Below are 12,884 nucleotides of genomic sequence, written 5' to 3' on the forward strand. Positions count from 1 at the left end.
AGTATTTTCCACTTTCATAGTTCTCTGAAGAAATTTAAAGGATTCAAAAAAAATCAGGACAGCAAATACCTAGCATTTAAAGAAAGGAAGGTATATCAGGTGTTCCAAGTCAACAGCATTACCAGAAAATGAGATCTTTTAATAAGCAACGGCAAAGAAGAGACAGTGTTGGTTGTCATAGGAATCTATCATTCAAAGTTAGCATTGTAAGACAAATGCACTAACACGCACCTCATGTTTTGGATTTCACTGAGAGCTCCCCAGTTTTTGGGGGGGGGGGAATTCCCACATAAAACAAAAAGTGAAACAAAAAAACCAAGCCCCAGGTCAGGTCTCTGCTGATGGTAATATTTAGCTTAGTGTGGACAGCGGCACGGGTGATAAGCACAAGGTCTCTAGCATGGGGCTGCTGGACACTCATGAGATCACAAAAAGACTTTAGAAACTGCAATATATATTTTTCTTTACTTTTCTTTATAAAGAATAATATATATTGTTCCTACAAGAATTTGTAAACTAACCAAGGTCCTAAATTGCTTGCTTTTGGTTGTAATGATATATTTTATTTATTTTTATTTTAGTAATCTCTACACCCAACATGTGGCTTAAAGTCAAGAGACCAAGATCAAGAGTCGCATGTCCCTCCAACTGATCCAGCCAGGCGTCCCTGGTTGGAATATTAATTAATATAGTGAATAACTTTATACATGTTAATCAGAAGCACTGGTTAGCCTTATGTGTTAATTAATAAAAACTGGGGTACATGATTTCATAGTGAACATTCTTTTTTTTTTCAATAAAATCTAGACATGTTTGCAGTAAAAGGAATAGAGGGTTTCCAACAGCAGAAAAAGTAGAGCACCAGTATTAATCCTATAAAAATAAAACACAAGGCAACCAAAAGATATGATCTTCTAATAAATACAAAAATCTTTTTCTTCTATCTTTTTGAAACTGGGTAGAATGATGGGGTAAACTGTATGAAAGTGAATAATATTAATGTTCTAGCTAAATGTCTATTTCTAAAAAATGCAAGTAGGATGGGAATACCTGATTAGTATAAGTAGTGATTCGTATGACAGAGAAATAATTAATAGTAATTAAAAGATTAGTAACAAAGGAAAAGTTTTTCCTTTTGTGTATATTCCTAATGTGATTTTGGATGCATTTAACCAGGTTACTAATACTCCATCAATGTTATCTAAGAGTCCCTGGGATTAATAAAAAAGAGAGACAACTTAAAACAATGAAAATATATTGAAATAATAATGAAAGAGCAGAAATACATACCAATCCATACAGCATTTCATAGAGAACAGCACCGAGGCACCACCAATCTACAGTATTGTCATAGGGCTGTTTTCGGATTACTTCAGGAGCAAGGTACTATGGAAAACATTAAATATTAGAGCAACTCAGTAAATAACTCATGGTAAGATTTAGGAATAATTAAGAAATTTAACAAATTTAAGATGCTCTATGATACTAAAAACACTATCTAGATTTTTAATTCATTGGGTATTCAATCACTTCCAACAGATGGGATGCAATTAGGGTGAACAGAAGAGGAAAACAAATGCAGAAATCTGTAACACAATGTTAAACTAGGTATTGGGCTGGGGGGTAGGGAGAATCTTTCACAAGATTAATTTATTTTAGAAATTCCTCTGGTCATCACTCATAATTGTTTCTCTTAAAGAAAGAATTTTTAATAAGGAAATTATAATCCATTTTTCTCTTCAGTCAAAGAAAAAAGAATTGTTATTGGAGAATTATAAGAGTAATTACTATTAATTACTAAGGTAATTACTATAACTACTACATAATTCTCTAACATATTATTTAGAAAAGTTGTGTAAATTATTAGATGGCTATGCACATTTTATTTGTAAAACATTTAAACATCATAATTTCACACATATAACATGGTGAATTTGAATTTGAGATTTCTAAAATATATGTTTTTTCTTCCTATATGAAATAAGGAAATAATTCTTCTTAGGCTTTTTCAAAAAAAATGTGATCCAGGGCCACCTGGGTGGCTCAGTTGTTAAGCATCTGCCTTCTGCTTGGGTCAGGATCCCAGGTCCTGAGATCAAGCCCCATGTCAGGCTCCTGCTTCTCCTTCTCTCCCACTTTCCCTGCTTGTGTGTTCTTTCTCTCTCTCTCTAATAAATAAATAAATAATCCTTTAAAAAAAAATGTGATCCAAAAAATGGGAAAATATATTGAAAGGGTTTAGCAATTTCTGATTACATTTGGATTTATATGACCAAAAAAACTTGTGTTTCCTCTCTAAAAACTAGAGGACTTAAAACATTTTTATAACTGTACAATCAATATACATTTGAGATAGTCCAAGACGACAGAGGAATAGTACACCTTAGTTTCATCTGGCCCCAGGAATTCAGCTAGGTATCAAATCATTCTGAACACTGGCCAACTCAATTGGAGATCTAAGAAAAAGAATAGCTGCAATTCTATAAATAGAAAAGTGACCACTTTCTGCAAAGTAGGAAGGACTGAGAATTGAATTCAAAGCAATATATGGGAAGATAAACCACGGGTTAATTCTGCACAGGCAAAGACACCTGAGAACCACTGCAATAGGCTCCCCAGAAGATTACCAAGAACATCTGGCTAAGAGCACATTTATCAATCACACAGAACTGCAAAACTCCAGGGCTATGGGAAAATGGTATATAGAATTCATGTTTTTCCCCCCGTGATTCTTTACGCTCTCAATTTTAATTTTTTCCTCTTTCCATCAATTCTTTTTTTTTATCAACTTCTTAAAAATCTTTTTTAACTTTCGTTTTTGCACTTATATTCTATCTTTTTTGTATTTCATTTTGTATTTTATATTTAATTTTATTTTTGTGTGTATATACATATTTTTTTCTTTCTTTACAATTTTGTGATTCAGTTTCTTCTAATAGACCAAAATATACCCAGAGTCTAGTATATTGCTCTATTCCCTTCATTTGTTTATATTCTTTTTTCTTCTGTTTGTTACAGTCTTTTTAAATTTTTGTCTTCACAGTTATATTCTAGCTTTTCAATGAATTTAATTTTTGTGTGTGTGTAATATAACTTTTTCTTTCTTTCCAATTTTGGGATGTAGATTCTTCTAACAAACAAACCAAAATACTCTCAGGATATAGTGTACTGCTCTGTTCCATTCACCTGTTTATATTCTATTTTTTTTTTGTCTTTTAATTTTCATTTTTACGTACCATTCTATCTTCTCAATATATTTAAATTTATTTTTGTACATATGTGTTTTTCTTTCTTCACAATTTTGGTATCAGTTTTCTAATAAACAGACTAAAATACACACAGGATCCAGTGGATTGGTCTGTTCTGTTCACCTGGTTGACTATTTTCTCTCTTCTTTTAAATTTTAATTTTTTTCACCCCGGTTTCAGCATTCTTCTGATTTGTTTGGGGTTGTGGTTGCCACTTTAGTACTTTGTTTTCTTGTTCATCTATTCTTCTCTGGACAGAATGACAAGACAGAAAAACTCACCTCTACAAAGAGAACAAGAGGCGGTACTGATGGCCAGAAACCTAATCAGTGTGGATATAAGTAAGATTTTGGAATTAAAGTTCAGAATAATGATTATAAAGATACTAGCTGTACTGGAAAAAAGCATGGAAAATACTAGAGAATCCCTTTCTGGAGAAATAAAAGAACTAAAATCTAATAAAGTCAAGATAAAAAAGGCTATTAATGAGATGTAATAAAAAATGGAGGCTCTAACTGCTAGGATAAATGAGGCAGAAGAGAGAATTAGTGATATAGAAGACAAAATGTTGGTGAATAAAGCAGCTCTGAAAAAGAGAGATAAACAACTGGGTATCAAGGGAGAATTCGAGTCATAAGTGATACCATAAACCAAAAGAGTATTAGAATTGGGATCCCAGGAGAGGAAGGGGAGATGGGCAGAAGGTATACTGGAGCAAATTATAGTGGAGAATGCCCTAATCTAGGAAAGGAAACAGGCATTCAAGTCCAGGAGACACAGACAAAGCACCATCAAAATAAATAAAAACAGGTAAACACCTTGACATATAACAGTAAAACTTGCAAATCTCAGACAGACCTTCAAGGGTAAAAACATTAGATTGGAGGCAGACCTATCAAGAGAAACCTGGCAGGCCAGAAAGAACTGGCATGATCTATTCAGGGTACTAAATGAGAAAAATATGCAGCCAGGAATACTTTATCCAGCAAGGATGTCATTCAAAATAGGAGGAGAGATAAAAAGCTTCCAAGACAAACAGGAACAAAAAGAATTTGTGATCACCAAACCAGCCCTCCAAGAAATATTAAAAGGGATACTTTCAGTGAAGAGAAAGCCCAAAGGTAACAGAGATCAGAAAGGTACAGAGACAATATACACAGAAATAGTCAATTTATAGGTAGTACAATGGCACTAAATTCTTATATTTCAATAGTTACTCTGTATTTAAATGGCCTAAATGCCCCAATCAAAAGACATAGGGTATCAGATTGGATAAAAAAGCAAGATCCATTGATATGCTGTCTGTTAAAGACTCTTTTTAGACTCCAAGACACCTCCAGATTTAAAGTGAGGAGGTAGAAAACCATTTATCATGCTAATGGACATCAAAAGAAAGCTGGGTGGCAATCCTAATATCAGACAAATTAGACTTTAAACCAAAGACTGTAATATAGATGAGGAAGGACACAGTATCAAAATTAAAGGGTCTATCCAACAAGATCAAACAATTGTGAACAATTATGCCCCTAACATGGGACCAGCCATTTATATAAACCAATTAGTAACAAAATTAAAGAAACACACTGATAATAGTAGGGGACTTTAACACTCCACTCACTGCAGTGGACAGATCCTCTAATCAGAAGATCAACAAGGAACAAGGGCTCTGAATGACACATTGGACCAGATGGACTTCACAGATATATTCAGAGCATACTATCCTAAAGCAACAGAATAAACATTCTTCTCAAGTGCTCATGGAACAGTCTCCACAGCAGATCACATACTGGGTCACAAAACAAGTCCCAACAGTACCAAAAGACTGGGATCATTCCCTGCATATTTTCAGACCACAATGCTTTGAAACTGGAACTCAGTCTCAAGAGGAAAGTTGGAAAGAACTGAAATACAAGTAGGCTAAAGAGCATCCTATGAAAGAAGAAATGAGTCAACCAGGAAATTAAAGAATTTAAAGAATTCATAGGAACAAATGAAAATGAAAATACAACCGTTCAAAATCTTTGGGACGCAGCAAAAGTGGTCCTAAAAGGGAAGGAGATAGCAATATAAGCCTTTCTCAAGAAAACAGGAAAGATCTCAAATACACAACCTAACCTTACACCTAAAGGAGCTAGAGAAAGAACACCAAATAAATCCTAAATCCAGCAGGAGAAGAAAATTAATAAAGATTAGAGCAGAAATCAATGAAATAGAAACCAAAAGAACAGTAGAACGGATCAAGGAAACTAGGAGCTGGTTTTTTGAAAGAATTAATAAACTGATAAATCCCTGGCCAGACTTATCAAAAAGAAGAGAGAAAGGACCCAAGTAAAATCATGAATAAAAGGGAGAAATTATAACCACCACCAATATAAGAACATATTAGAGCAACTATATGCCAACAATGAGGCAATCTGAAAGAAATGGATGCATCCCTAGAGATGTATAATCTACCAAAACTGAACTAGGAAGAAATAGGAAATCTGAACAGATAGATAACCAGAAAAGAAACTGAAGCAGTAATCAATAATCTTCCAGCAAACAAGAGTCCAGAGCTGGATGGCTTCCCAGGGAAATTCTACCAAACATTTAAAGAAGACCTAATACCTATTTTTCTGAAGCCATTTCAAAAAATAGAAATGGAAGGAAAATGTCCAAATTCTTTTTATGAGTCCAATATTACCTCGATCCCAAAAGCAGACGAAGACCCTCCCAAAAAGGAGAATTACAGACCAGTATCCCTGATGAACACAGATGCCAAAATTCTCACCAAAATCCTAGCCAATAGGATCCAGAAGTACATTAAAAGGATTATTCACCATGACCAAGTGAGATTTATTCCTGGGCTGCAAGGGTTGTTCAACCTCTGCAAATCAATGTGATATATTACACATTAATTAAAAAAGGACAAGAACCAGATGATCCTCTCAACAGATGCAGAAAAAGAATTTAACGAAGTATAGCATTGTTTCTTGATTAAAACTCCTCAGAGTTTTAATATCAATATCACAAAAGCCACATATCAAAAGCTCACAGTGAATATCATTCTCAGTGGAGAAAAACTGAGAGCTTTCCCCCTAAGGTCAGGAACATGGCAGAGATGTCCACTCTCACCACTGTTGTTCAACACAGTACTAGAAGTCCTAGCCTCAGCAATCAGACAAAAAGAGATAAAGGGCACCCAAATTGGCAAAGAAGTCAAATTCACTCTTCATAAATGACATGATACTCTATGTGGAAATCCCAAAAAATTCTACCCCCAAATTGCTAGAACTCATATGGAAATTCATCAAAGTGGCAGGATAAAAAAATCAATGCACAGAAATCAGTTACATGTTTATATACTAACAGTGAGACAGAAGAAAGAGAAATTAAGGAGTAGATCCAATTTACAATGGTACCCAAAACTGTAAGATACCTAGGAATAAACCTAACCAAACAGGCAAAGGATCTGTTCTCAGTAAATTATAGAATACTCATGAAAGAAATTGAGGCAGACACAAAGAAATGGAAAAATGTTCTATGCTCATGTAGAACAAATATCATTAAAATGTCTATGATACCTAGAGCAATATATACATTTAACGTAATCCCTATCAAAATACCATCAACTTTTTTCACAGAGCTGGAACAAAGAATCCTAAAATTGGTAGGGAACCAGAAAAGACCCTGAATAGCCAAAGGAATGTTGCAAAAGGTGGCCAAAGCTGAAATAAAACTTCAAGCTCTAATACATCTAGATGATATGGTACTGGCATAAAAACAGATACATAGATCAATGGAACAGAATAGAGAGCCCACAAATGGAACCTTGACTCTATGGTCAAACAATCTTTGACAAGGCAGGAAAGAATGTCCAATGGAAAAAAGACAGTCTCTTCAAGAAATGGTGCTGGGAAGGAAACAGTCAAAAAAACAAAGAGGCAACCCACGGAATGGGAGAAGATATTTGCAAATGACAGTACACACAAAAGGTTGATATCCAGGATCTATAATGAATTCCTCAAACTCAACACACACGAAACAGGCAAAGACATCAAAAAATGGGCAGAATATATGAACAGACACTTCTCCAATCAAGACATACAAATGGCTATCAGACACATGAAAAAATGTTCATCATCATTAGCCCTCAGGGAGATTCAAATTTAAAACCACACTGAGATATCACCTTACACCAGTTAGAATGGCCAAAATTAACAAAACAGGAAAGAACATGTGTTGGAGAGGATGTGGAGAAAGGGGAACCCTCTTACGCTGTTGGTGGGAATGCAAGTTGGTGCAGCCTCTTTGGAGAACAGTGTGGAGATTCCACAAGAAATTAAAAAATAGAGCTTCCCTATGACCCTGCAATTGCACTCCTGGGTATTTACCCCAAAGATACAGATGTCATGAAAAGAAGGGCCATCTGTACCCCAATGGTTATAGCAGCAATGGCCACAGTCGCCAAACTATGGAAAGAACCAAGATGCCCTTCAACGGATGAATGGATAAGGAAGATGTGGTCCATATACACTATGGAGTATTATGCCTCCATCAGAAAGGATGAATATCCAACTTTTGTAGCAACATGGACGGGACTGGAAGAGATTTTGCTGAGTGAAATAAGTCAAGCAGAGAGAGTCAATTATCATATGGTTTCACTTATTTGTGGAGCATAACAAATAGCATGGAGAAGGGAGAAGGGAGTTGAGGTAAATTGGAAGAGGAGGGGAACCATGAGAGACTATGGACTCTGAAAAACAATCTGAGGGGTTTGAAGTGGCGGGGGTGTGGGAGGTTGGGGTACCAGGTGGTGGGCATTATAGAGGGCACAGATTGCATGGAGCACTGAGTGTGGTGAAAAAATAATGAATACTGTTTTTATGAAAATAAATAAATTGAAAAAAAAAAGAATAAATAAATTGAAAAAAAAAAAAGAAATGGTGCTGGGAAAACTGGGACAGCTTTCTTCTGTATGTATATTCAGAAGAATTAAAGTGAACCACTTCTTGACACCATACACAAAAGTAGACTCAAAATGGAAGAAAGACCCAAATGTGAGATAGGAATCCATCAAAATCCTAGGGGAGAACACAGGCAGCAACTTCTTGGTAGACATGTCTCCAAAGGCAAGGGAAACAAAGGCAAAAATGAACTATTGGGACTTCATCAAGATAAAAAGCTTTTGCACAGCAAAGGACAAAACCAAAAGACAATTGACAGAATGGAAGAAGATGTTTTAAATGAGATAAAAGATAAAGGGCTAGTATCCGAAATTTATAAGGAACTTAATCAAACTCAATGCTCAAAGAACAAATAATCTAATCAAGAAATGGGCAGAAGACATTAACAGACATTTCTTCAAAGAAGACACACAAATAATCAACAGACACATGAAAGTAATGTTCCATATCACTTGGCATCAGGGAAATATAGATCAAAATCGCAATGAGATACCACCTCACACTAGTCAGCATGGCTATAATGAACCACTCAGGAAATGACTGATTTTGGTGAGGATTCAGAGAAAGGAAAACCCTCATACACTGCTGATGGGAATGCAAGCTGGTGCAGCCGCTCTGGAAAACAGCATGGAGGTCCTCAAGAAGTTGAAAATAGAGCCACTCTAAGACCTAGCAATTGTACTACTAGGAATTTACCGTAGGGATACAAATGTAGGGATCTGTAAGGGCACCTGTACCCCAATGTTTATATTAACAATGTCCGTAATAGCCAAACTATGGAAGAGCCCAGATGTCCACTGACAGATGAATGGATAAAGAAGATATGTGTGTGTGTGTGTGTGTGTGTGTGTGTACACACACAATGGAATACTACTAAGCCATCAAAAAATGAAATTTTGACATTTGCAATGATGTGGATAGAACTAGAGGGTATTATGGTAAGTGAAATAAGTCACTCAGAGAAAGACAATTATCATATGACCTCACTCATATGTGGAATTTAACAAACAAAACAGTATCAGAGGTGAAGAGAGGAAAAAATAAAACAAGAAGAAATCAGAGAGGGAGATAAACTGCAGAAGACTCTTAATATTAGGAAATAAACAGGGTTGCTGGAGAGGAGGGGGCCAAGGGAAATAGGGTACTGGATGATGGACATTAAGGAGGGCACACGATGTAATGAGCACTGGGTATTATATAAGGCTGATGAATCACTGACCTCTACCTCTGAAACTAATAATACATTATAGGTTACTTAATTGAATTTAAATAAAAATTTTTTAAAAAATCAACTTAAAGGAGATATAGTTTACAAAAAAATGCATCCATATTTTAAAAACTCAGTATATATTGACAAAAAAATGTTTCTTCATACACAAACCAAACTAGAATGGTTACAAATATATCTAAGAGCTATGGTAGATTAGAGAAAGGAAGGGAAAAAAATTTCAAAGCATTTTTACTTTTAATTTTTCTTAAGTTTTCTGATCTTGATTAAAAGTCTCATGTGAACCATTTATCACACATTTCATCATGAGATTTGCAATTACTCTAAAAAAAAGATGAAATATTACCTGGCTTCTAAGATCACTATAAATACATTAGAATTAAGATAGTTTAAAATAAACTAAGTGTGTGTGTGTGTGTGTGTGTGTGTGTGTGTGTAGAATACCAAGACTTTAACATAACTTGTAATGATTATTTGTCTCAAATGGAAGGATACATTTTTCTGCTAGCTAACATGATTAGACAATGAGATGTTCTGATTAATTCTGACTTGTGGTTTTCTTTTTTTGTTTTCTTCAAGATTTTATTTATTTATTTGACAGGGAGAGTGAGTAAGAGAGCACAAGCAGGGCAGTTGCAGAGGGAGAGGGGGAAGCAGGCTCCCTGCTGAACAGGCAGCCCGATGCAGGGCTCTATCCCAGGACCCTGGGATCAGATCTGAGCTGAAGGCAGATGCTTAACCGACTGAGCCACCTAAGCACCCTGACTTAACGATTTTCTTTCCTCTACATCCACTGCTTTACTTTCCTCTGCTAAATACATGGCTATTTTATTATAAAATATTTTCATCACCCAGAAAAAGAGAAAACAGAACCAATATAGCGGCCACTAATTATAGGCAATGTCAGTATCTTGCCATATTTGCTTTTAACTTACTTAAAAAAAAACAGCTTTACTTAGATACATACCATGCAATTTACTCATTTTAAAGTGTATATTTCAATGGTATTAATATATTTATTGTGGTGTAAACATTACAATTTTAATACATTCTTCATGCTGATTGGTGATTTTTTTTAAAAAAGGATCAGAAATCTAATCAAATGCTTTAAAGAGTCTAAGGTAAACTTTTAACATTAAAAACAAATAACCATATGGGGGGATGGGGTAACTGGGTGATGGGCATTAAGGGCACTTGATATAATGAGCATTGGGTGTTCAATGCAACTGATGAATCATTAAATTCTACCCTTGAAACTAATAATACACTATGTTAACTAACTTGACTTTAAATAAAATCTTAAAAAAAAGATAAAAACAAATAAGCCTAATTTATATCCTTGTTGGGTTATCTGCAGTGGCTTATAATCACAATTAAAAATACAATCAGGGAACTTTCCAAAATGCTCAGTGAGAGGAGGAGGAGCGGCAGCTGCCCGAGCTGCGCCGAGCAACGCACTCCTTCCTGTTCCCCCACACCAGCCTCAGGCCTCTCACAGGCTGTAGAAAATGGTGAATGAAACCACTTACTATGATGTTTTGGGGGTCAAACCCAATGCCACCCAAGAAGGACTGAAAAAGGCCTACAGGAAACTGGCCTTGAAGTACCACCCTGGTAAGAATCCAAATGAAGGAGAGAAGTTTAAACAGATTTCTCAAGTTTACTAAGTACTCTCTGATATAAAGAAAAGGGATTTATATGACAAAGGAGGGGAACAGGCAATTAAAGAAGGTGGAGTTGGTGGTAGTTTTGGCTTCCCCATAGACATCTTTGATATGCTTTTTGGAGGAAGAGGAAGAATGTAGAGAGAAAGGAGAAGTAAAAATGTTGTGTATCAGCTCTCAGTAACCTTAGAAGATTTATATAATGATGCAACAAGAAAACCAGCTCTGCAAAAGAATGTGATTTGCGATAAATGTGAAGGCTGAGGTGGTAAGAAAGGAGCAGTCGAATGTTGTCCCAATTGCCGAGGTAATGGAATGCAAATAAGAATTCATCAGATAGGACCTGGAGTGGTTTAGCAAATTCAATCTGTGTGCATGGAGTGCCAGGGCCATGGGGAACGGATCAGTCCTAAAGATGGATGTAAAAGCTGCAATGGAAGGAAGATAGTTTGAGATAAGATTCTAGAAGTTCATATTGACAAAGGCATGAAGATGGCCAGAAGAAACCATTCCATGGTGAAGGAGATCAAGAACCAGGACAGGAACCAGGAGATACTATCATTGTTTTAGAACAGAAGGACCATGCTGTTTTTACTCAGCAAGGAGAAGACATTTTCATGTGTATGGATATACAGCTGGTTGAGGCACTGTGCGGTTTTCAAAAGCCAGTATCTACTCTTCACAACCGAACCACTGTCATCACTTCTCACCCAGGTCAAATTGCCAAGCACAGAGATATCAAGTGTGTGCTAAATGAAGGCATGCCAATTTATCGTAGACCACATGAGAAGGGTCACCTCATCATCGAACTTAAGGTAAACTTTCCTGAGAATGGCTTTCTCTCTCCTGATAAACTCTCTTTCCTGGAAAAACTCCTACCTAAGAGGAAGGAAGTAGAAGAGACTGATGAAACGGACCAGGTAGAACTGGTGGACTTTGATCCAAATCAGGAAAGATGGCACCATTACAATGGGGAAGCATATGAGGATGATGAACATCATCCCACGGGTGTGTTCAGTGTCAGATCTCTTAATGGGGCCAGTGAATAACACTGCTGGCATTTTACATACAGTAGTGAACGAGTGAAGGACTTTAATCATAGCTCACTACTTGCTATTGTTTTTGTTTTAATATTCAACTATAGTAGTGTTTTAAAAGTTAAATGAAGGATAAACTCAAATATAAAAGCAAAAAAAATACAATCAATAAACTTTAAACATTCTGAAGGGATGATTATCAGATATATACAAGTGGCTAAAAGCTTTCTGAAATAAGAGTTTTATTCTACTTTTCTGATCTCAAATATTGTATATGCAATTTGTGATTCATTTTTATATTTTACACAGGATTATATAAACAACAAATGAAACCTATTTCTTACCTCTGGTGTCCCACAAAATGTTGTCGTCGTGTCAGATATAGCAATTCCTTCTTTACAAAGCCCAAAATCTGTTAAGACAACATGTCCCTGACAAAAAGAGGGGCAGTGAGATAAAACAATGCATAGGCATAAACTGACAATTTTTAAAACCATTTCACTTTGAAATAATCGCAGACCCACAGGAAACTGCAAAAATAGTACATAGAGTTTTGTGTACTCCTCACTCAGCTTCTCCCAATGCTGATATCTTATATAACTGTAGTAAAACATGAAAGTTGGGAAACTGACATTGGTAGACTACTGTTAACCAGACTGCCCATTTTATTCAGTTTTCACTATTGTTTTTACACATACGCATTTGTGCATGTGTATATGTAAGTGTGGTTCTATGCAGCAGAGATGTACAGATCTATGTCA

At 35.8% G+C, this 12,884-nt stretch overlaps 1 protein-coding gene and 1 pseudogene across 4 annotated transcripts in view; one reads left to right on the forward strand and one right to left on the reverse strand.

Annotated features, from left to right (window-relative positions):
- LOC122904546 (serine/threonine-protein kinase Sgk3) overlaps positions 1-12,884 on the reverse strand; it is a 185,045-nt gene that overhangs the window by 12,285 nt on the left and 159,876 nt on the right. For all 4 annotated transcript variants that reach the window (XM_044245515.1, XM_044245514.1, XM_044245513.1 and 1 more), the window contains exons 13-14: positions 12,468-12,554; positions 1,291-1,386 (exon numbers count right to left, since the gene is read on the reverse strand). In XM_044245515.1, coding sequence (XP_044101450.1) covers positions 1,291-1,386; positions 12,468-12,554 — 183 coding nt within the window. The remainder of the gene's footprint in view (positions 1-1,290; positions 1,387-12,467; positions 12,555-12,884) is intronic.
- LOC122904547 lies at positions 10,851-12,165 on the forward strand (annotated as a pseudogene).

The sequence above is a fragment of the Neovison vison genome, chromosome 4 (assembly GCF_020171115.1).
Source record: "Neovison vison isolate M4711 chromosome 4, ASM_NN_V1, whole genome shotgun sequence".
In the NCBI taxonomy this organism is placed as follows: domain Eukaryota; kingdom Metazoa; phylum Chordata; class Mammalia; order Carnivora; family Mustelidae; genus Neogale; species Neogale vison.